Source organism: Ambystoma mexicanum, chromosome 8 (genome assembly GCF_040938575.1).
Source record: "Ambystoma mexicanum isolate Mex_15411 chromosome 8, UKY_AmexF1_1, whole genome shotgun sequence".
NCBI classification, from domain to species: Eukaryota; Metazoa; Chordata; class Amphibia; order Caudata; family Ambystomatidae; genus Ambystoma; species Ambystoma mexicanum.
The window spans coordinates 396,629,168-396,655,461 of NC_090929.1; the positions used below are offsets into that span (position 1 = coordinate 396,629,168).

At 44.7% G+C, this 26,294-nt stretch overlaps 1 protein-coding gene across 1 annotated transcript in view; it reads left to right on the forward strand.

The window, feature by feature from the left end:
- Window positions 1-26,294, forward strand: part of MEGF9 (multiple EGF like domains 9) — a 363,416-nt gene that overhangs the window by 127,823 nt on the left and 209,299 nt on the right. Inside the window, exon 3 of the mRNA XM_069609886.1 lies at window positions 16,242-16,381. Coding sequence (XP_069465987.1) covers window positions 16,242-16,381 — 140 coding nt within the window. The remainder of the gene's footprint in view (window positions 1-16,241; window positions 16,382-26,294) is intronic.

Below are 26,294 nucleotides of genomic sequence, written 5' to 3' on the forward strand. Positions count from 1 at the left end.
AGTTCTGCGAGTAGCACATTTTGCTGCTTCAGAGTATTGTTGTTTCGAATGCATCTCGTTTAAAGTAATTAACCAATCATGTTCGTATAGTCGTTTCTTTATATGACCAGCACGAACTTCAAGGTCTATTGGTTTGAGGCCACATTCATTGAGTTTGTTAATCATAAGATTTGAAAAGGTGACCAACGAAGCAGGCATTTGATTCTTGATCATAATTGAGAATTCCTCGTATAGCGATTGTGGGGGTGGGAATGACATCTTTCCATAGTTTTATTGTCGCCAGTGGAATCTAGCTGATAAGGCGGAGATCACCAACTCCTGCCGTAAAATGCAGTTTGGTAAGGAGTTTGGGAGTCTCAATGTGGATTTCCATAGATATTCTTGAATTTGGTCTAGAATTGCATCAATATTGCACAGACATAAGTCAAGCCCATATAGTAAGATGGCTTCCACTTTCAGCATGTAAAATTGAAAGAGTGGGCTAATCGAAAATGTGCAATATTTCATAAGTATTATCCGCATCTGAGTCACCAAAACAGATTTTTTCACATTTAAATTTAGTAACCAGTTTTTTCTTGAAGATGAATCTATGACATTGTATCCCAAATATCGTATGTTCAGGTTTATGGGCATAGGGATGGAGTTTATGGACCATTTCATCGTGGAGATGTTCTTTTTCATGTTTTTCAAGATAAAAATGCGGGATTTCTCAACATTGCATGTTAAATTGTGTTTAAAAAGATAATCTGACAATATTGCGAGCTTTTTTTGGAGTCCGTATGGTGTATGATCAAATATTAGGACATCGTCCGCAAATGCAATCCATTGAATACGGAGGTGTCTCAACATTGCAGGGTAAGTGATCTAATTTTTCCATATTTGTTCAATGTCTGCGAGGTAGAGATTAAACAGGGTTGCAGCCCTGTATGACCCCCACCTCAGTTGGAATAGGAGTAGTTGTAGATCCAGTGTTGTTAATACGGACCAAATATGAAGTGCCTTGGTGTAGTTTGGCCAGCATTGCAATTAAGGTTTGTGGGATCCCCTTTACATCAAGTTTTTCCCACAGTAAATTCCTAATTACACAATCGAATGCTGCGGATAAATCGACAGATGCCATGTAAAGAGCACCCGAGTTTGGAGTTTTTGAACGGGCTATTAAATGTGCTAAGACGGTTGCATTCAGCGCAGTTCCAATACGAGCACAAAAGCCAATCTGAAATGGTGATAAGATGGCAAGCAGATTTATAAACTATTTTAAACGCTGTAGTAGAAGAATAGCAAAAGTCTTTGCACTTGCATAAATTAGTGCAATGGGCCAAAAAGTACTAGGATTGGTCCTAACACCTTTCTTGTGTATAGGCACTAGAACAGACTGCAACCATGAGTAAGGGACACAAGATGTTCGAATAACTTCATCAAATTGAGTTTTAAGCACCAGTGCCCATAGTTGCACATTTTCCTTGAGTACACATGGCGGAATGCAGTCCGGACCAGGGGCTCTTGATTTGTTTAACTTTCCTAAGGCCCATACAATATCGTCTATTGACCAACCCTTAAACTGCTCTACTGAGTAATGCGTAAATTTAGATGGTACATCCCAAAATTGATCAGGTAAGGTAAATGTATTCTTGTAAAAAAGCGTCCATGTTTCTGCACTAATGTTAGAGGATTGATCGTCAGTTCTTGAGAATTCGTTACCCTAATCATAGCCCAGGTAGATCGCCTATCATTAGTGCACAATGATGCCATCATTTTTTGATTTATTGACTGATGAAGATACATTCTAAAGTTTTTTATGTTATTAAGATTTTTGTTGATGATTTTCCTATTCATAGTTTGATATTCAGAGTTAGATAGGCTGATTTTGGATAGCTGCCCAATTTCCCATTTTTTTTGTTTTTTTAGCATGTTGATTCTCACAGCAAGTAAGTCAACAGCTAAAGGCTGTACTGGTTCATTTGATTTAAGCCAAACCAGATATGAGTGCAGTTGTAGGAATAGTCGAAGATTGTAATGTTTTTATTTCGACCCTTTGCTGGTGATGTTACTGACATTCATGCAATTTAGTACTAGCATTTTCTTAATTGCATTTAAATTTCTACAAGTTTTCGAATTCCATCTTATTGACGCACCTGGTTGATCTTCCATGATAATTATACTAAGTGGCTCTTGTACCAATTAAGAATAATTAATTGCATTTCTGTGTATAAGATGCAATGGTCACTTAGTTCAATCATAGCGGTTTCTCCTCCAGTACAGCTTGAAGATGACTCCACTGATAACGCAATATAATCGATACATGATTTTCTGTTATTACGAGACCATGTATAAACATTCTCACTTGAGCGAAAGGGAAGAAAAACAATGTTCCAACGCTCAAAGATCTGAAAGAGTAATCCTCTTTTCCTGTTCATCAATGATTTATTTTGGAGTGAGGTTTTTAGTACAGTACAAGAATCTTGGAGGCAGTTAGAATTAAAGTCACCTCTAGAATTATTTTTACATTGGGGCGCTTGGTAAGAACCTCATCAAACAAAACATCGAGATCAGTGAACAAGTTTGTTATTGCGGTTTTTACAGGGTTATAGTACAATGACACTATTAATATGCTGCTTCTTAGCCGTTCCTAGTCATATTACAATCGCAATATAAGAGTAAGTAAACCGTGTCATTGCCAATGTATAAACAAGCGCTGTGTTTATCAGGATGGAGATTCCACCCGATGGTCTACCTTTCAACATTCGTGTCGCAAGTGCGGAGTACGCAACAAAGCCGTTAATTTCAAGTTGCTTAACAGCCATTGTTTCTTGACATAAAACTATGTCCACAATTCCCTGAGGGGCATATTTTCGATAACCACCTTTTCAAATTTTGTACTCCACATGAATTCCAAGACATAACTCTTAGGAGCTCTTTGCTATTTCGATTGTTCATCTTTTGTTGAGTCCTTGTGGGACCCTATTAGGGCTGATAACCAAGACCAGTCTTTGGAAACGGCAGAAATTGCAACCAACTGTGTCAATACTGCAGTTTCCGACACTTGCGGACTAATGGATACATTTGATTGATTGTTTGTGTTCGGTACAATAGGCGGAAGAGTTTCATTGAAGATTTTTGCTTCTTCAATCGACTGGAGTTGGAAGATGGATAATCCTAACGTTTTTAGTTCTCTTCTATGAATCCAGATTAGTTCTGCAATTATTAGGGATTGCAATTCAAAGACCATCCTGTGATTTTTTTACCGAAGGGAGTGTTATCCAAGTGATGTGACTAGATACCAGAGTTCTTAGAGCTGGAATCTTTTTAAAGGTCTGCAGCATGAATGATCGATTTAGATCTTTATCTCCATTTATTTCGGTTGAGCTAATCCAACCCAAAATACTCGCTATAGGTAGATCAAGCATGGATTGAATCATCGATTCAACCGTTTTTTGTGATTTATTATTATTTTTTTATTTTTATTTTTATTTTTTTTAGAAGTTAGTTCATATTCCAAATTATTCGTGAGCCCCTCTCTTTGAGTCAACTGTCTTTTTTCAATTGAGGGGAGAGCATATTCATCCGAGTTTGTTAAGTTCTTATTATTCACCGAATGCAATCGGGGCACTTTTTGTGGAGAGTTATGTCGTTGTTCATAGATGTCCTGACTATTAGTATTACATTCTAATTGTATACTTGAATGAGTTGGATGGATTGCCTCTTGAAATTTCATTAACGAAGTATCAGTCACCATTAAAGGTTCCTGGTCCGAGGTCGATCGTTCAGTAGTTTTTTTTGTTTGGAATTGGTTTATAAAAGGCTGAAAGCAAAGATTGTTAGGTAGAAGATAGTGACGCAGAAAATTCTTTTTGTTTATCCATAATGGATTTTTCTCTTGCTGACATGTGTTTTTTTTTCCTTAGCACCAGCCAAGTTCAATTGCAGCTGTAGGGCTAGACAACTTTCAAGAGTAAACTCCTCAACGTTGATCCCCAAATCTGTGTTTAACTGCAGAGGCAGGATGTTTGCTATTGAGTCAGTTGATGTTACGTTTGTTTTAGCTTTTGGGTCACTGTTGGAAAATTGTTTTTGAGTTATTTTTATTTGTTTTTGGTTTTTTTTCCTGGATTTCCAGTAATTTAGCATTGCGTAGATTAAGTCTGTTCATTGCACGAGCGTGCAATCTTTTTTGTTTATGAGAAATACGTTTTTGTCCTCCAAGATCAGAGGATGACTCCTTTTGTGAGGGGTCCAATACTACAACTGCCCTCGCATTCTCTTCATTTAGTATTTTAATTAATTCAGATGGACTATCAGGCGTTGGACTTATATGTGGAGACTGATGAGACTCTTGGTTTGAGTCTTTCATTGAAGTTTCCAAATCATTTGCCTGATTGAAAAATAGTAGCTGGTCAATTTTCTCTGCATGGGCAGCTACCATTTGACATAGCTGAGCATGCTTAAATATTTGAGTAGGTTCCATGTTTCTTTGCATATTAACTGTCTGCGCAAAAGTCGTGGTAAATTCGTCGATTGGACCACTCACATATTTTTTGGGAATATCCTGGATTTCAATTTGTTGGCTCTGTTTGTGATGCAGTAGTGTGCATAATCATGATGGGCATATTCGGAGAATGACAACCTTTTTGCTTTTTATAGTTATCAGCAAAAATATAACCCTCAAGTTTATTAAGTTTTGAGGAGATGTCAAGCAATGCTGTTTTTATATCGCGTAGTTCATAATGCGTATAATCGTGCCCTTTGTCAAGCAAATTAAGAATTCTTGACATAACAGGGTATGATGATTCAAAGATTAATAGATCCTCAACTTCGGAGTTTGGTTTTGGATGAAAGTTCGAATTGTTCTCATCATTAATCAAGTTTGGTTGAGTAAAATGTTGAGATTCACGTGATGAGCGTACAACCCCCTCTTTAGTTTGAGCAGAATCTTCGTTATATGAATCAACCGTCACATGTTTGTTAGGTGAATTTTGTAAATCAATGTAAGGTGCAAGAGTTTGTACTGATGGTATAGATGGCGCATCACAATGAATATGAACTTTGTGTTTGCCAATAGAACGCACTGTGACTGGTGTTGATGGTCCATCAGAGAGGATTATGCGTTTTTCTAGCTCCATTAATACTGCAGGTGCCAATATCGAGATGTCAGAAGGTGGCCCTGTGTTGACATCTTCAATAGTGCCTAGGTCATGATTAATCTCGGGATCAGGGACACTTAAAAAGCTTCTCCTTGTGTTTGAAGCTATGGAGTGCTGGTTCAGTGCATTTTCAGGCCTAGTTGAAGTATTTGCGTGATTACTAGGCAAGTCTTTGGAGGCCCTATACAATAGATCTAATTTAGCCATTGTGGCATCAATGTTTCGTTTTTTTGGAATTGCTATAGTCTCCTTAAGACCACTTCGTAGACGTGAGGGCATGTTATCCAAACAATGCTACCAAGGGTTGGGTTTTTCGATTGTTCAGCAATAAAGTCGCATATGATTAACTAAAGTCTCTTCCTATATTTGAGGAGACCCATCGTACTGATAGCACGCAGATATTAATAATTCAAAATTCTTGGCTACTATCAGATTTCATACAAACCCAAACTTGGTACGGTGAGCTCTCAGGACCCCTATACTCACCATCCAAAGCTGTTCCCATAAGACTTCTGTGGGTAGGTGAGCTTAACCTAGCTTGTACTAACCAGCACAGTAAGACAGTTCCTCATAGATTAAATTGAGTGGAAGAGGTATAGGGGATCCTACCATCTGCCGCGCACCGCGAACAGCAAACAGTACTTGTTTGGTACTTGGTGGTGCGCGCGCAGTGCGCTGGCAGGTAGGGATTTGTAGACCCAGGAAGAGGCGTTACCCAGGTAGGGGGCGGGATTTCCAACACGGAAATGGTACCTTGAATAAGAAATGCAAAAGGGTGTGTTTACTTTTGACGTGATGACAAGTCACATAACATTACTTTCACAAACACAAAAAAACATGTTTTTTACAAACTCAGTGGGAAGTTGGGCACACTCATAAGTTAATACCCACAGTGCAGTAGTCCTAAGCACACACTAATTTGAGTCTGCTCTGAAATAGCGTCTAGTACGCCGCCCGTAGCTCAAAGTTACAAGAGATCACTAGGGCTAATTCACCTTCTTCCTGCAAGGTCAGGCAAGGGAGCAGAGTGACAGCCTCAGACGTCCTCCAGGCGAGATTCGAACAGGACTTGAGGCAAACCCAGCAAACAGTACTTGTTTAACCGCTTACGTACTTGTGGTGGACTTCTGTGTCCGTGTACTCAGTGTGTCCTATGGAATGTCAAGCATATGATCGTTTGAACATCCGTTCCCTTGAACCATCTGCTAAATAAGTATCCCCACACTGCAGCAGGAATTTCTCCTGGAGTAAAGCAGTTGGCGCTTTTCCCTTGGTCAAAACTTTGTCATTTGTAGCTTTTTAAGCAATTACGAAAGATCAATAACTTTACTATTGTAAAAAAGCATTGACAAAGGCAATAGGGTTTGGCTGTTGAGTGCAGTTTCAATTGCCTCAAACCTCATGCCCTGATAGTTCACACCCATGATTAAAGTTCACACCATTTTCCAGCATTGGATCTTTCTTAGATTCACATGCTGTTGAATATTCCCCATAGTAACCAGGGAATCCTCAGTATATTAATAGCAGTTTGCATTTTGGAAACTGAGCTGCATTCGCTTGAGTGATTTATCAGAATCGTTTTTAGGTTCATCTACTTTTAGGCAAAAGGTGTCCTTTCCCTGAACTCCTCCCATTGAGGCCTTCCACAGATTTCTCAGTGCACTGTCAGAGTTGGGAGTCCTCTTTGGAGTCCTCTTTTTGATTATGTAGTAAACCTCTTTTCTCCTACAGCTGCCGTTTCTTCTCTTGAATGCAAAGATGAGTGCTTTCTTATTTGATGGGTTTGGGGTCCTTGCACTGGGTGAACTCCCCAGGGAGGGGATTAACACTCTCCCAGTCAGGGTTGAGCCCCATAAACAGTGCCTCTCCTCCGCCCGACCCCCAATTCACCATGTCTGATATGAAAGCAAAGCCTTTTTATGAATTTCTCTGTTGAACCTAAACATCAGCGTGGGGGGTAAGCATGAGGAGTGATTGTACAGTTGGTAGCCTGGCCATGGCATTGGTTCCTGTTCCATTAGCCAGTCTTTTTCTAATACAACCTTCAGAGATCACTGAAGGAGACTGGTGGCCTGACTTGAGGAAGGGACTATTGTCTCAGTCACTGCCTCTATTAAGAGCTTGGCTTCTGTTTGCCCAAGCAGATCCTTGGAAAGGGCCACTTTGTTAAAAATGGAGATCACATGAAGAGTCCTCCAGGGATTGAAGAATACTGCCCATGCTTTTAAAGACAAATCCTAAGCCCTCCCAGAAAATTGTCCTCTGCTGGTCTACAGGATCATTAGATGGTGAACTATAGTCTAAACGTCTGCCCACAAGACAATCGACTGGGCTGAGGACGCAACGTCCACAAGTTACTCTACAGCCAGAGTTGGCACTATTGATTAAGCCTTTGTCGACAACTTCAAAGTCCAAATCTTCCAATACCATGTTCACAGTGAAACGACTGATTACACCGTCGCTGACCCACCCATCAGCAGCCTGCTCGGTCGCTACTTCCTTGTTGACTTGACCACTACCCTTAAAGCCGTCCCTCGGTATCTAGTCAATTCATCTAAACCCATTCCATCTAATACCATTCCATCAAAATTTGTCCTTCTAAAAAATGTCCATCTAATGCATGTTTTTGGCGGGTAAAGGGTTCATCTGTGTTCAGGTACATTTTAAAGGGTAAAACACAAGGGGTTTAGGAGGGGGGACCTCATCCCCCCCCCCCACAAAAAGATTTACTTTTGCGCTTTTTTATGCAAAATCCCAGATGGATAATTGTCAGATTTGTATGGTACCAGTTGGGCTATGGAGCCAAGTGTCTCCTGATAGCTGTTGGTGTCAAGCTAACCAGGCTCTTCTATGCACTACCCAGAAGCTGACTAGCTCCCAGCAATTTCAAACCCTGCCTTGTCACTCAGAGAAGGAGTCTCTACATCCACCCATCCCATCTCGGTGGCGGTGGACTTTGTCAACACGGGATTTAGACCGATGGGTGATGTAGTAGTGCTTCACTGCCACGGCTGGCTAAAGGCCACTCATTTCAGACATGAGGTCCAATCCAAAGTGGTCTATGCCCTTTGACAGGGAAGGCCTCTTTGGCAAAAAAGTAGACGGCACACTGATCAAAACTGACACAGAAACTGTGTGATCCTTGGTCACCCTCTATTATCACAGGCCTTATTAGTCCTTTCACTCCAGGCAACGTTTCTCGATAAAAGGCAGGGAGTCCTGTACATCCTTCCGCTCCATTTCTTACAAAGGCGTCTTACTCCACAGGAAAGCAGTGAAAGGCGACGTCCTAGTCCTATTGAGGTAACAAACAGAGGGCCTCATATCCAATGTGCCGTTCCACCAAGTAAGCCTGACTTCTTCGGTCAGTCTCCCTCTAAGGCACAGCGGTGGTGTCCCTCTTGGCATTTCTACATCAAAGGAAGCATACTAATACAGACTAATGGCTGCTTTTCTTGTCCTTTGGTCACCACTGGAACTTATTTGCAGACCATCAGCTACTTCCCCATTTGAGATTGGAAACCCATCTGGACATTCTGCTACAAGTCAAGGCTCTCCACGCAAGCACACCGTAGAGCAGGTTCCACAAGGCCAGCAAAAGCAAGGAGGAGTCTTCCATTATTTTTTGTAAGATTTCTGGAGATTGGAGATCCATCCTGGACTTCAGATTTTTCACTTAAGCTTTGTGGTCCTAGTCATTCCAAAAAGTAGCCAGCAAAGGATTCTAGACCCTATTCAAAAGGAAGGCTTCCTCCCTGAGGTATGGAAGACTTCTTTCCATGTCCCAATCCACGGGATAGCATGATCAGTTCAGGGTAGTGTCCTTAGGCCTGAAAGCATCCAGAGCTTTTTAGCAAGTGGTTGGCTCCAGTAGCCGCCCATCTATGCAGGAAAGCGCCATCATGTCTATCCATACTTTGACCCTAGGCTAATCCGAGCACTCTCTGTACAACATCACGGGCATCTCCATAAACTACAGGAAATCATCAAAATTTCCATTCATGTCCATGATCGTTCTGGGAGCGTTCCAGGACACCACAACCTTGCTATTGAAACCCTCACAGGAATGCCTTTGCAGCTTAAGTCACAAGGTGAAGACACTAGAAGCAAGGGACATCACTGTTGGCTGAGTTTTCAAGTCCCTCCATCGAGTTTTCAAGTCCCTCCCTCTTGTCATGCATCCCGCTAGTCCGCAACTGAGGATTCGTCAAGCACCCACTGCAGGAAATTCTGGACGCCAGGTGTCGAGGAGTTTGGAGGACAAGATCTGCTTGTCATCCTTCCGCAAAACCCTTATATGGTGGCAAGTAGACAACACCTTGACAAATGGTGCACCATTTTACGCTACTGCAACTGGGAGTCAGTGACAGCTGATGCTTCCCTGGAAGGATGGCAAGCTCACTTAGGAGACATGCACGCAAAAGGGGGGTGGTTCCTGGCTGGAAATGCGCTTCACATCAATGTTCTAGAACTCTAAGCAGTCTTCTGAGCGCTAAAGTCCGGCTAGCCCCCCCCCCCCCCCAAGTCAAGGAGAAGGTGGTCTTACAGACACCTCAATACTGTTTTACATCAGGATATCCGGAGGTACACAATCACAAATGCTCTCTACCAAGGCACACCCTATGGAAATGGGTGCTGCCGCAGGGGGAGAGTTCCATGCGATCTCCCAGTATTCAGCAACCCCATCACAGACTCTCTGAGCATGAAAAGACAATCCTACCACGAGTGGAAATGTAACCAAAAGCAAGCGGACGGCATATTCTAAGTCTGGGATTGCCTGAAAAATAGACCTGTTCACCACCAGAGAATACTCCTAAGTGCAGTTTGTTCACAGCAAGGCAGCCTCACTTGGGGATGCGTTCTCCATCTCATTGGTTGAAGAGTTCCAGCATGACCCAGACAGTACTGGTTGTCTGATCTTCTGTTCCTGTCCCAAACTCAGAAAACTGCTTTCCCACAGACCTTCAACCTATTGTCGCTGGACAATGCATGATGTTGCATCATGACCAGTCATCACTCAGTCTCATTGTTTGGATCTTGAACATATGGAGTTTGGTTGAGTAGACATGCCTCAGGAGTGCAAGCACATTCTCTCTCTATAGCCAGAGCTCCAGCCACTATAGAATTTATATGACAACAAGTGGAAAGGATTGACCATCTGATGTGCAAGTCAACTGAGAGTTTCAATACACGTGAAGCTTCCGAATTGCTACCCTGCCTGCTCCATCTGGCAAAAAGCAGCTTGGCCCATTTTTCTATCAAGGTCCCCCTGGCAGCTAGTTTACAGTACACCCAGACGTCAGTCGTAACATCCTTGTGCTCTACAAGGTGGATCAAGGAGTTTACAAGAGGTATTTTAAGAATGTTTCCACTGGTACACAAGGTTGTTCTTTCATGGAAAATCTATACAATTCTTTGCAAAGATATTCAACCAACAGTTTGTCCTCCATTGTGCGTCGGCTCAAGGTATTGCCTGGGAAACTATTAGTCATAACCATTCAGCCAGAAGAGTTATTGAGGTGCAACACCTATCTGCACAAGAACCCTTCCTTGTTTTACACAAGAAGGTTATTCTATGAACTAATGCCAAGGTTATGCGCAAGGTTCAATCCTCTTATCACCTATAAGAGTGCAGAAGTACGAGTCTGACACAGTGGTAGCATGCTTTTTGGCATAGACTTTTATTATCAAAAGAAGGAAAAGGAAAAACCTTTCTTGCCCTATTTCTATGAGGGGTTACCCTGCCTCAACAAAAATATTAAGGAGTCTGTCAGGATGTTTTGTCAAATTAAATGTCCTGTGTCCAAACTTATTTCCATCCCTTAAAACTAACTTAGGAAAAATTGCTGTCTTTTTGATCCAGAAGGAGGCTCCTCCCATTCTGGATACTGACGTTTAAGGTTAATTTCTTGATTATCTGGTTTGCTCATCCTCCTGGATCTCTTAGCGTTTGATTTGTTTGACCATCATCGCCTCCTTCAAACATTAGAGACCAAAGGTAATTGCTCTAGTGAAGCCATTGACTGGTTCACATCCTTTCTGACTAATCGTATATCCAGGATACATTGGGGGAGATGCTCTTTCTCCTCCTACCACCATCCCCTGCGGCGTCCCCTATGGAGCTAGTTTATCACCCATGTTGTTCAAAATGTATATCCAGCCACTCTGTGTCCTACTTGAGAGCCTGGGTATCTATTTCACCAACTACGCGGATGATACACAGCTGGTCATCGAACTTAGTGGGAACAACCCTGAAGACTCATCCACTCTTCTCTTGATTTATAATCTGGTTGAATCTTGGATGGTGGAGAATTGGATGTGTATCAACGGAGGGAAAACAGAATTCCTCATCTTTGGCTCCTCACAGGCCAGGAGCAAGCTTAGCACACATCACAAGGCTTTCACCATAAACAAATCCCTGATCCCATTTCAAACCAAGGTAAAAACCCTCAGTCACTCTCAAAGCCTCCTTAAACTCGGATGAATATGTCAAAATGATCAGCAAAAATTGTAACCACTACCCCCGCCTCATTAGGAACATTCAACCTTTCCTAACACAGGCGAACATGGCTACTATCGCTCGTGCAGTCATCTTACCAGGGCTGGAATATGGTAACACGCTGCTCCTTGGAGCTAGCATTAGCAGTGTAATGCAGTGCCAGCGGATACAGAATGATGCTGTGCGAATTGTTAAAAGGATCCTGTGGAAGGAGCATATCCAACCACATAGAAGATCTGCACTGGCTGTCCTTAGTGGACCGTATCAATTTCAAAGCATGCACCATCATTCACCAATGCCTGTATGGCAACGCCCCCTCCTACCTCAAAACAGCGATAACTCGCGACTCCCCCGGTAGACGATTGCGCTCAGCAGACCAGGCCCTGGCCGCCTGCCCCGCTTCCAAATGCACAAGGGGGATGGGCAGATCTTTTACAGTCTGTGCCGTCCTGTTGTGGAACTCTCTCCCTGGGAACCTAAGGCAGGAAATGAACCTTTTACGTTTCAAGGAAATGTTGAAAACAACTTTTCAAATAAAGCAATCCCTTCCTACCTGACATCTGCTGTCATGTTTCTCTTCCTATGTTTTAGCTGTTGTTCCTGTGTTTATGTGCCCCCCCCCCCTCCCCCGATGCCTGCGGGCTGCCGGCACATTAGAAATGTATAAATAAATAAGAAAACACAATGCACAACTTTCAAACACAGTTCCCAAATGTCTAGTGGGGAGTCTCTTCCCCTTTATTCCTTTCTTCCACTCACAAACTTGTTATGTCAAGTCTGGGATTCTATCCAACCAGACTTGTCCATTGAACTTGGTGTTCCCAAAATGTGTTCCTTCCTTTTAGAATGGGTCCTTGACCCCTTATTTGAACTTCTTGTATTTTTCTTTCTTTGACCCATGAACGCCAGATGCCTCTTGATTGTCTAAGGATCTCCCAGACTTTTGATGTACTTTCTTTCACCTTCTTGTGGGTTCCAAGCCCCTTTTTCATGTTCTCTTGGGTTCTCCCCAAGTTGATTTGAGCTTCAGCCCGTTGCTTATATGCTCATCTAACCTCCTGTGGGTTCTTGACCCTTCTCCACTTAATGTCCAGCTGAACAGACCTGGTGTACTCTCCTGCCAGGTACTGTTCCATCTATTTTTTTGATAGTTCGTGTTATGCTTTTCTATATTTTCATATGGGTTCCAGACCCTGGTTTGCTAGTATTGTGGGTTCTTTACTTTTGCTTGACTTAATGCCCAACTGGACAGACTTGGTGTGCTCTCCTGCCAGGCACTGTTCCACATAGGTTGTTTGCTCTAGCTTTTACAGTTCGATTTATCCCTTTTGGTATCCCTTTTAGTGTCCCGCGATAATGCAGTATATCTATTCAACCGATTTCGTGCTCTCCGCTTCCCATCAGCCAGCCCAGCCCTTTCCCTACCTTTTGGTAACTGTTGGCTTGGTCTCCGGTCTGTCCTGGGAGCGGGGCTTCTGCACTACTCCTGCTTTCGGCGCTCTGTCTTTGCCGGCTCTGCAGCGATAAACTATATCTCACGTATCCAGCTGTGCCTCCTTCATTCGCTTTGGCTTCGCCGGTCGGTTTTCTGATCTCGGTGTTCCCTTCTCGGCAACTTCGCAGTGGTAAGCTTTCTTCCGCATAGCCAGCTGAGCGTCCATCGCTCGTTTTGGCTTTGCCGTTTGGGCTTCTGTTTTTGCTTTTTTTCTCCCCAGCGGCTCTGCAGTGGTAAGCGTTCTCTTGCACACCCTGCTGCATGTCCTTCGCTCAGTTTGTCTTTGCCAGTCGGGATTCTGCATTCCACATTACGGGCCAGGCTCCTGCTACATGCGGCCCTCTCAGACTCTCGTTCATTGTTTGCAGCGTCACGTACCCTGCCTCTTGGGTCTCGCACCAGGGAGCCGGCGTCCGGTTCCTAATTCATCAGGGGCTGGATTTGCCCTGACTTGGTTTGACTCCGTACACAGTTCTTTCTGATTTTTATCGTTGTTGCAGTCTGTAACAGACTGAACCGCGCATGTTGGTCCTGAGATTGGGTCCTGCCTCCTTGGTTGATCTTCCTCGTGTCAGTTAATATAGTTCCTCCACCTGGGTATGCCTCACTCTTTCTCGTCTCAGTATTATCTGTTTGTCTGAGACCCTCTTTTCTACAAAGATACATAAGAGGTATCGAGAACCACATGGGATTGAGTTGGAAAAGGGGAAGTACAGGACTGAAATAAAGGAGATGAATACCACCTTCTCCCAAGGTAATCGGCACTGGTCCCATGGAGGGATTCCCTCCCCATGAGATCCATTCACTGAGTAGAACCCCCGGAGGGGTTATCTGGTACGGCCTCACCTCCCTTGCCTCATGGGAAGGGGCTTCCTACATGGAAGCAGTGACGATACCCTGGGATTCGTCACACACCTTAATGAACCACTGGTGCTTCTGGATTTCATCAATAATCCATTTACTGTTGCCAAGAGGTTGCTGCATTCTTTGTATGCCCGAAAAGGACTTAAGTACTACCTCGACCGCACCACATTCTGCCAGTCCAATCATCTGTTTGTTACTTTTGTCTCTCCTGGAGCTGGGAAAATAGTCTCTGAAGCAGCCATCACAACATTGATCTTTGCCTGCCTTGCCTATTACCACAAGAAGGCGGGAAAGCTTCTCCCTGGCAAGCCAAGGCCCCATTATATTAGGACAATATCTTCCTCAGCTGCCTTTCTCATCGAGGTGCCACTCAATAACAACTGTGGTGCAGCTACATGGAGTTTGTATAGCTTTACAAGGTTCTACTGTGTCGATGGGAACAAGTTGGAGGAGTCTAGGGTCATGTATGTAGTTATACGATGCCTGTTTGCATGAGGGAACCTATTTGCTTCCATCTCCCAGTCTGTGTCTAATAGAATGCAAAGCAATTAGAAATACAACAGCATGTTAATCTATGAAAGATCAAATGCTGGAGAAGGAGAAAGTTAGCGTTGGTATCTTTCATAAATTCACATGCGACCGTCCTTCTGACCCTGCAGGAGGCGCACCTTTATGCGTTGTCTGTACTTTAAGGTATTCTGAAGATGACTCGCGGGCGCTGGGGCCAGGGGGTTAAAGGAAAATGTGCCCATTGGCTGCAGGGAAACATTACTGATGGATCACTAAATTTAACGTAGTTCATTGTTGCTGCAATACAAACTGCTATTTGCGTACCGAGGATTACCAACACGACTGGGAATGTTTAACTGCATGGGGATTTTTGAAACTGATACTGGAGAACAGTAGTTACAGGTAAGTAACTCCTTTCTTACACAGTCATGGAATTATGGAACACAAAAAGCACACATTTCCCAAAAAAACAACAGTTTTGACTTGTATCCATAGGATAGTCATTCATCACACTACCATAATGATACTATCTGGCCCTAAGATTACAACAGCTGGAAGGTGGTGCGTGTACCAGGACAAACGATGGCAGTCCCTGGCAAATGCCTAACACATATGCACAAGCCACAACTTTTAGTTTTGCCAAAGCCTTTTTATTTTTCAACGGGAATTCAGTGCAAGGTACAGATGAGGACAAACCTACTGCTTTTAAAATCAAACTGCTGAAGGCACACTTGGTTAAGAGTTTATTACACGCTCATTAACAGCTGCAATTCAGCTACTACCTCTCAAGAAGATTTAATGGAAATAACAATTGCATCCCATTAAAAGCACACACTGTGTTATTGGCTGTTAGTGCTAGTTCAGAGATGGCAGTATGGTGGTGTGTTTTTAGGTAGTAAGGGGGGTAGCTAATCAGTGGTAATAGTCATAGGGAGTAGCAGTGGGTGGTCAAAGATTGGTAAAAAGCCAAACACACACTAGCTGTGTGTACCTTCTCCCTTTTACGATTGTCCCCCTACCAATACTTCTATGCCAGTGGTTTTGGTTTCTATGTAGTATATAGTAGCCAGAACTGACCAGTAGAGTAAAACCAAACTTTTTTTCTTCAATCTTCCAACCTTTAGGACTCTTCATTAGATTTACAGCAGTGTCAACCAGTTGCAACTAAGGCAGACCTATATTGTTCACCTTTCAGCAAATCAGCGTGCTGGAAATGTCCTTAAGGAAGGAATATCACCAAGGAAGATTTGTATTCAAGTATGCTTGCCATCTGCTACTATTCGTACCAGTTTTTTATTTTTCCCACCAGGTACTATTAGAGCTACAACTATGAGCCAAAACCTAAAAATGGATTTGGGGTTTGGGGTATGGGGTTGGGCAGGGAGGCAATGATGGAGACTCTTGAGTTTTGTCAGTTTCTGAAGTGAATTATCATATAGGGCATCTTTGAAGGGCAGCATTTTAAACATATACTTGGCTGCATTTGTAAGACGCCCTTCTGGATTTTTAGCAAGTGCCAGCTTTGATCAACGGGCTCAAAAAGGTAATTCTATCTGTACTGTGTACACATGGAGGAAAGAGAATTCAGGCGCTTAAGAAAAATCTTTTATGAAAACACAAAATCGAGATGCATGACTATATAGAAAGTTTTTCCAACTTTGTGTTTTTGTGGGTTTTTTTGGTTTTTTGCAAGAGCTTAACAGTATGTTTGTTTTACGTTGTGTTTGTGCAGCTCTGGGAAATGTGAGTGTAAACCTGGAGTCAAAGGATTAAAATGTGACCAATGCCAGGATGGATATTACAGATCCGTAGACAGTGGTTGCATTGCCTGTCAGTGCAATACACATTCCAACCTCTGTGACGCTCTAACAGGTAAAATGCATTATTTTATTAAATGAAACCTTTGGACTGTCTTTTGGATATTTAATTTATTGAAAGTGTGTTTTGTGCTTTGTTTAAAAATGCATATTTTACAAACCTGTCTGAAATCCTGTTGTAATCTTGCGGATATGAAAAGCAATGGAAATACATACTTCTCTTCAGAGAACTACACCTGACAGCAATTAAGACTGTGATGCTCCATCTTCCATGGAAAAAGAAAATGGATATAACAGCTCTTCTAATGATAAAAAAACAGAATGGGCCTTCCAAGAAGGACTCTTAAGTAAACAGTTTTTATTTCAAGAAAAGCCGAGGGTGCAGATATTTTACATCTTACCCTACATGCATAACTCTAGAGTCTTCTCCTGGTAGACCAATTGTACCGGGTATAGGCTCAGCCCTTTATTAAAATAGGACAAGACTTCTGGAGACATTCTATTCCGAATATGAAATCATTCATCAAAGACACCACAGAGATGATTAATTGGATTGAGAACCTCTATGTAGACACTGATCAGATCATACCTCGCACAATGGACCTTGTGTCACTGTATATGAACATACCTCAACAGGACACAATCAGAATCTTATCAGATCTGTTGGATATTGAACTACCAAGGAAGGCTTACAAGGAATTTATCACTCTCGGATGCCAATAAAAGTTCTTTGATTATAGCCTCGTCCAACTACAAAGAGATGCTACTCCTAGCAAAAAGACACTTACAATAAGCGTATCCTGCAGGCAGAATCTAACACTAAAGAGCCCTTCAAAATTCTTAAAGAACTTGAATCTCCTATTGCCCCTATGGACAAATGCAACGCTGACACCACATGGTGTACTAACATCCAAAAAGTGCTCCTCGATAAAATATCTACACTACAAATCAAGATTAATGCCAAAAAATGTACCCTATTCTTAAACTCACTACCCAACCTCTCCCCCATCAACCACCCGTCACCAGCACACTCCTTCAAACAATTCAGTTTCTCAACCCTGTCCATCGCAGAAGTGGAAAAGTCCATTAAAAAAAACTCAAACCCTGCCATTGTCAAGGTGACTCGTGTCCAGCCCCTGTCACCAAAGAGGCTGCTCATGAACTAACCCCCTTCATCACCACCTTTATTAATGCCTCCTTTAAATCCACTACTGTCCCAGACAACCTGAAGGACGCATGGGTCATCCCATTAATTAAAAAAACCCTCTCTAGATCCTAGTAACGCATCTAACTACAGACCTATTACTACAGTGCCCTTACTTTTAAAATTTTGGACCGTGCCACATATCTACAAATACAGGACTATCTAGAAACCAATAAACTCCTTGGTCTCCGTCAATCGGGTTTCCGATCTAAGCACAGAACGGAAACTGCCCTCATCGACTTAAAAACAGAAATTGAAGACCTAAAAGACAAAGGTAAGCTATCACTACTACTGCTGCTTGACCTTTCAGCAGCATTTGATGTGGTCAATCACCAAATCTTATGCCAACACCTCAAAACCACAGCCCACTTCTCTGATGAAGCCACCGCCTGGGTCAGTTCCTTTCTGGTAAACAGAACTATGAGGGTCTTTTCCCCTTCTGCTGAACCATCCCCAGTCCCGTGCAGGGTCCCGCAAGGGTCCTCTGTCTGCCCAACACTTTACAATGTGTTCACAAAGCCACTCTTTGATATTCTTCACTATCTGAGTGTCACCTACACCAATTATGCAGATGATACCCAGATACTCATCCCTATCACTGGTGACTATGTGACTGACTCGAAAGCTCTTAATGATGTCTATAAAATCACCCAGGCTTGGATGGCTCATCATGGGCTCTATATAAATGACGAAAAAACAGAGTCACTCATTCTGGGATCCAATCACAGACTTAGCAAATTATTTGAAGGCGGGGTCCAATTTATTATTGATGGCAACAACATCAAGGTATCCAATGATACAAAAACCTTAGCTATCTACCTTGATTGTACCTTGCCCTTTACAAGACAAACTAATGCTGTGGTCTCGGCATCGGCCTAAACATGCAAACTCATCACAGATTTCAGACCTTTCCTTACCCCTCCTAACTGCATTATACTTGCCAGAACACTCATCATGGCTAAAATTGATTATTGTAATGCCTTGTATTTAGGGACCAGTCAAAGGAATATTAACGAGCTTCAGGTAACCCAAAACAATGCCATCAGGGCCGCTCTTAATATTCCTTGGAAACGTGATATCTCCAACACCAGAGACAGTCTGCACTGGCTCTCTGTTGCTCACAGAATATCACTAAAAACCATTGCACTTACCCACAAGTGCCAGGCCAACCTTGCCCCTGACTACCTAGCCAACCGAATTATCCCCCACACTAGTACCTGCCCGGTCAGATCTGCCCAAACCCACTCCCTGTCCACACCTAGATTCAAGCTACAGAAAGCTGGGGGCTCTAGTTTCCCAGTCCTTGCAGCTAAAGTTTGGAACACACTCCCCAACTCGCTCTGAGCTGAACCTTCTCATCACTCTTTCAACAGTAAAACCAAAATGTGGCTCTATGAGCAGGATCTTGCCGCCACCCGCCCTGCATAAATAATAATGGCACAATGCCCTGACCGGTTCACCTTAAATTTGACTACCACCGGTATCAGGTCTCTTTCTTTGTATATCTATTACATTACTTGTGTACTCCCTTGTAATCCCTTGCACACACTGCTTACTGGCGTGCACGTCTACTCCTATTGCTTGTATCTTACCCCTTCTTTGTACTGAGATGCACTTGCGCTTTATTGTGTCTTGCTTGTATTACTCTCACTATGTCATGTAATGATGTTTTTATCTGTAACATGTACTCTTAAGTTATACGCCCAGATGCATCAGGGCCAGGTGCGCAATACAAATCAACAAAATACAAAAAAATACAAATATGGTGCACCTAACTGCCTTAACCAATAAACACTTTCAATTCAACAATGCATTCTACCACCAAATAGGTGGCACAGCGATGGGTGTGACCATGAAACCCAGCATTGCCAGCCTATGCGTACAAAGATTATAAACTAATTTCATATACATTGATACCAACCTTTTTTTTATACATCTTAATACATGGAAGAGGTATATTGATATTGTCTTAATCTTATGGAGAGCCTCAGCACAAAATGTTACTACATTTAAGACTTGTATCAATTCTCTCGATAACCCCCGATTCACTTGTACCATCAGTAATAAAGAAATTGACTTTCTAGGTATCACCATATAAAAAAATAAGCAGTTTAGGCATAAAACCCTATCCAAAACCAACAGACAAAAATTCTCTTTCAAGGTATGATTCATTTAATCCCGAATGCCATCTTATCATACAGACAGTTCTTAGGAATGTATAGGAACAGCACAAATAAGTCAGATTATAAAAAGAGGCTCTGTCTCTCTCTAAAATACCTATTGGATAAGGACACCCAAAGAAACTTGAAAAAACAATGCAGAAAAAGGGCTTCTAACAATAGCAGGTAAGTTATCCTAGCTGGTAAAATAAGAAAAGATGAGGAAAACACACGGGTATTTGTGAGTGCTTGCTTGATGAAATCTTGGCAGATCAAAGATAATGAAACGTTACCGGCACATCATGAATAGTAGCGGTAGCAGACTACCTAAGCCTATTTTTGCATTTAAGAAGAGCATCTCCATTCGAGACATACAAGTTTGTTTACACATTTTTAATGTGCCCTGGGCCCAAAGGAAAACAGGTGCAACAACAAACTGGCAAACAACACAGGGTCACAATAAAAACAAAAGTTAATAAAAAAACATATTGCAAGTTAAAGCAAAGTTAAAAACATAAAAACAATTTCAAAAACTGCAAACACGTAACCGGTTAAAAACTAAAACCAGTAAAAGAGCTGTGACACATTAAAACCTTTCAGGTGAAATAAAAAGTCTTGCAGGATTTCTTGAAAGCTGAGTGAAGACTCTGAGCTCAACTGCACAGGCAAATTATTCCAATCTAGATGCATTTTAACACTGCAACTGATTTCAATCTTGGTGCATTGTAACCCTGCTATTGTTTTCAATCTAGGTACATTTTAATACTGCAACTGTTTTGAATTTAGGGACATTTTAACACTGAAATTGTGCTGAATCTAGGTGTGCTTTAATACTGCAATTGTTATAGGTCTATGTGCATGTATTACTGTGATCGTGCACAGCCACAGCGCCAAGGCCAGATGTGCCAAGTAACCTACCCTCCCCTGCTCCCTGAAAGCCCACCCAATCCCTCACTCCCTCTCTTCTTCCCCTGCCTTCCTTTCAAGCACCCTCATCTCTAACCCTCGCTTCTACACCACCCCTCTCCTCCCAGCACCCCCACAATTCACTTGCCTGCCCACCGCCTACACCCAGCCTTCCCATCGCTAAACACTGCGTGCACAGCCCTCAAACTCCTCTTTTAGCAGCACCGCCTACACTCTGACATACAACTCGGGTACCATCACACCGCTCCAAACCTTGAAGCAGCTCTCGCCGCATTCTCTCATCCCTACATTCATCCCCTATTCTCCCTACAACAAATGCTGCTCCGATCTCCTGTACCCTCACAACCTCTTCCCTATTCCTATCCCTATCCATCCACTCTACTCTTACGTCCCGTCCCCTTTCCTCCATACTGCATGGGCGTCCCTTCCAAGGGACGGGAGACAAACTTTTTCACGAGAAAAACCCTTCTTCCCCTTTAAATTTAGAGGCGCGCAGGAGTGCGGCCCTGGAAGCATGCGCTGCCCTGACTCTGCCCTCTGGCACCACACCCCAGTCCCCTTTTCCGCGTTGACGGGAATGGGCCGAATTCACACAGCGCTCCTGGGTTTGGCTTCGGCCATGTAATTTCATGCGCAGATACTTCTTCTGTCTTTTTAACATTCAGGCACTCGGTCCTCAGGCGTCACGCTCCTCCCTGGCGCATGTTGACTTCCACAGGGTTCCGCAGGTGTCCATCCCGCGATGGGCTCTTCCCAACTTCAGACCCCCACGCCCTCTGCCTATGTTGCCTTGGCCCAGACCACGGTTGGCAAGCTTGTACAGCGTGCAACGCCCTGTCATCGAGGTCGCTGAAGAACAGACTTGCCAGGTGGAGAGAGCTCTTCCAGAAGTCGCCTCCAGAGGACTCAAGAACTTTGTAACATCGAGCCAGGCCCAAGGTAGGGCCTCTATTTACCATAGCACCCCGCAAGGGAGACTCCTTCCCAAGGACCCGCCCGCGCGGCAGGGACCGCTCGGGTCCTTGTACCAGCACGTGCACCGAGGCTGCTCCAGCTACTGGCTGAGGGATCCTCTGATCCTCCCGGTGACAGTGTTGAGGGACCGGAAGGTTCTTTGACCGTGGTCTCAACCAGAGGGGCCACACCCTAGTACCGGCAATACGGCAGAGGAGGCGCCTAAACACAGCTCTACCGGCCCACGGGCTGAGGGTGTCACACCTACCGGGTCTAGGCCCGAGGAGCAGGGTAGGGATCGCGAGCCACACTGTCTTGGACGAGGCTGGGCCCAGCGAGCCGAGCAACACGACGCAGGCACGTCGCAGGCAGCTTGACAAAATGGCTGCCGTGCCAGACATCGGCCCCCGTCAAATGCCATTCCAGGAGTTCGGCAAAGAACGAGTGTCAAGGTGGGACTGGCCTCAACCAGGTACGTGACCTACAGCCTATCCTTCATTTGCGCAGGGCAAGTTCCCACTGTGTCCGTACGAGCAGGGTATGCAGCAGCTCCTGCAGCCTCCTGCTACCCCATCTGTATCCCCTACCACTCCTCCGGCCGGTGAAGACCAGTTCTTTGAGAGGTTCCTCTGGCTCATGAAGTCCCGTCGGGTGGGAGTTCTCCTCGGGGATGCCATCAAGGACATGCTCCCTCCGATGCTACCAGCACCACAGGCTCCTCTGCCGGCGCCCGTGACCCCGGCGCAGCCTCTGCCTCCAGCTCCCCAGGCGATTTCTCAGGCGGTTCCGTACCAGCCTCCGGTCCCCGTACTCCAGCTCCCGCTACTCCACCTACGCAGGATCCTCCTGACCCACAGGATACGGGTGAGGAGGAGGATCCTGACACGCCATCCTCAGCCAGGGCCTTCCATGAACGTCTTGCAGGGCTGGCGGAGTATTTCAGCCTACCTCAACCCGAGGTCAAGCAACCGGCAAAGGGGGTGCTTGCTGAAGTCCTCACGCGACGCCCTTCGGCCAAAACAGGGATTCCACTGCAGACTGATGTAGTCTCCCTGGCCAAGAAGGGTTGGCTAATTGAGGTAGAGAAGACCATTCTGACTCTTAAACCCTCTAATTGCAAAGGTGACCAATGCCCTGCACAACTGATCAAGGACGCGGCTAGAGATCTAGCCCCCTTCATTACAAAACTTATTAATGCCTCCTTCACTACGGGCACCATCCCTCGTAATCTAAAGGAATCCTGGGTACTCCCCCTTCTAAAAAAGCAAACATTGGACCCCAACATTCCTACAAATTATAGACCCATCACCACGGTGCCTTTCTTACTAAAAATATTAGACAAGATAGCATACACCCAAATCCAGAACTTCCTTGAGATGAACCATCTCCTTGGCACCCGCCAATCCGGTTTCCGTCCACAACACGGCACAGAAACTGCCCTTATCGACTTAAAGGCCCAAATAGACTCACTCAGAGACCAGGGCAAATTAGCTCTCCTCCTCCTCCTAGACCTATCTGCCGCCTTTGATTTGGTGGACCACAGAGTCCTATGCAATCACCTGGACTCGGCGGCCCATTTCTCAGGGGAAGCTATAGTCTGGATACAGTCATTCCTTAGTGACAGGACCATGAGGGTGTTCTCCCCTGCAGCGGCAGCAGACCCGATTCCCATCACCTGCGGAGTGCCCCAGGGATCCTGTGTCTCGCCGACACTCTATAATATCTTCACTAAGCCACTCTTCGACGATCTTGATAATCTGGGTATCACCTATACTAACTACGCAGACGATACCCAGATTCTCCTACCACTTACTGGGGATTACGTTGAAGATCTGGCTTTGGTGAACAGAGTCTACAGCATCGTTCAAGCTTGGATGGCCAACCATGGCCTATGCTTGAACGATGACAAAACAGAGCTCATCATCCTAGGTACGGCAGCCCGCATTTCCAAACTCAACCGAAACTACTCAGCCTTCATCATCGATGGTAACACCATCAAAGTCGCTAGAGAAGTAAAAACCCTAGGTTTTTACCTTGATGCGACACTATCTTTTACCAAACAGGTGAACGCATTGGCCTCATCCACGGCTTATACATGCAAACTAATACGAGCTGGGAAACAATTCCTATCAGATGACAGCTGTCTTATCCTAGCTAGAGCCCTCATCTTATCAAAATTAGACTATTGCAACGCCCTTTACATAGGGACAACCAAACAAATCATCAATAGAATCCAAGTGCTCCAAAACAATGCACTTAGAGCGGCACTAAGTATCCCTAGAAGAGTACATATCTCAGAAATAAGACGTAAACACAAATGGTTATCCACCCAAGAAAAAATCAACCTCAAATCTGCCTCCCTTATCCACAAATGTTTAAACAACAAAGCCCCCCGCTACCTCTCAGAACGCTTCAACAGAAAAAATCCCACTAGACTTACAAGGACAGTCAGCCCTAACTGCCTACTAGTACCCAGATTTAAACTAGCCACTATTGGAGGATCCAGCTTCCCAGTCAAGGCAGCGCAATTATGGAACGCCCTACCTCATGCACTCAGAGCTAACCAAACGTTCAACAACTTCAGAAAGAACTCCATAAAATGGCTTACTGAGAATGAGATTTAAATGACTCTCTACCCTTGCACTTCTACATGTACTTCACATTTCACCTGACACGCTATGACCTGCTATATTGCTCGTTCTCTACCGACCTGCTATATTGCTCGCTTGCCTTGGATTTGATTGATTGTCTGCACTTGTTTTACCTTGTAAAGTCAAGTAATGGCCACTCCACATGCTCTGTAACCTGTAACTTGTAATGTATGTAACCAAGCTGTAAACTTCCTTGTTCTCTTGCGCCCTGCTACCCCAGGGTCCGGTGCGCACAATAAATAAACAAACAAACAAGCTCCACTCGGTGCAGCCAGTCAATCGACGCCTGGATACGCAGTACAGGCAGATGGAGTGGGATACACTCTTGCTATCGGCCCATCCTCAGCCCCACTCCTGGGTGATGGCTGCAGCATCACTATACTCCAAGCCTCAGTCGTCCTCGGCCTCCTCCTCGTGATGCTGCTAGACGAGGAGGAGAATATCTTGGAGGCGTACGGAAGAAGCTGTATTCCAACGCGTCCTTGCATCTTCATTATGCCAACGCTGATGCCATGCTGGCTGCCGCTAACCAAAGATTATGGTGGGAAATTGCAGACTTCCTCCCGGAACTCGCTTCCCAGGGCCAATAACATTTCAAGGCGGGACTGGCTGAGGCCAAGTTAGTGGCGCAGGAACTCGTGGAATCCACTGTGGCCCATATTGACACCTCTGGCCTTGTCATCTGTATCGCCATGGACATGAGAAGGACAGCCTGGCTCTGTAACGAAATTCAACCCGGATGTCCAGGAACGCATATTAGACCTGCTGTTCGAGGCAAGGGGGGCCTCTTGCACTCCACCACGGACGAGGAGCTGGAAAAAAAAGAAAAACGGCTCACAAACTGCCAAGTCTTTATCCATCTTGACAAAGACCACGCCCAAATCGTACACCCAGTCACAGCAGCGCTCTGACAAGGGGCATACGTACGGAAAGTTCAGCGGCTTCCATGAATGGAGATCCAGGCAGCCTGACGGCTCCCCGACTTCAAATCAGCGAAAGCAGCAAAAAGGGGGAGGGAGTAAGGGCTTTTTCCAGTCCCCCCTCCTCTGCAACAGCCTTCGAGGGAAAGGAGGCATGACACGGCCCTCCGGGTCCACGTGTCTCCAGTGGGGGAGCAGGCTTGCACTCCATGCACATTTCTGGCACCAGAATTTCCCGGACCCTGGATCCTCTGTGTAGTATCCACAGGGTACCACCTACCCATACCAGCCTCTTCTCCCTCATCCCCTCCACTCCCTCAAGTTGGGACAGCAACTCTTCTGGCGGAGATCCGGTCGCTCGTAGAGAGCCAGGCAGTGGAGGAAGTCCCAGCCTCCCAGCGAGGATTGGGCTTTTACTCCAGGATTTTCGCCATTCAGAAAAAGAACCAAGCAGGCCTGAGAGTTGTGCTGGACCTTTCCACCCTCTACCTCTCCTTACCTCTACAAAAATTCAAGATGGTTACGCCAGCTTTTATAGCGGAGACATTATGCAAGGGAGACTGGATGTGCTCCCTGGATATGAAGGACGCGTACCTACACATCCTGATTTGGCAGCCCATTGTTCTTTCCTATGGTTCAGGATCATGGGCTACCATTTCCAATACAAGGTCCTTCCTTTCGGCCTCAACTCGGCCCCCAGGGTTTTAACCAGGCACATGAATACTGTGGCTGCCCTCCTCAGATCGCAGGGCCTCCACATCTACCCATACCTCGATGACTGGCCCGTCAGGGCTACATCTCCGGAAGCAGTTCACCACTCTTCCCATGCCCACGATCTGGGCTTTTCGCTCAACCTCAAGAACTCGTAGCTGCAGCCCACACAGACTCTGACATTCTTGGGCCTCATCTGGGATACATGCTCTGAGAAGGTATTTCCATCGGAGGACAAGCTCTCTCCCATCACCACCCACTTCCTCAGCAGAGAAGTGACTTCAGCATGGTGGTACCAGCATCTCTTGGCGGTGGTCCTATTAGCCGTCCCACACACGAGACTGAGGATGAGGAGGATTCAGCTGCACTTTGCGGCCTCATGGAACCAGGAGCGGGGCTCTCAATCCGAGATGATCAATGTTCCTCCATCTCCGGACCTAGC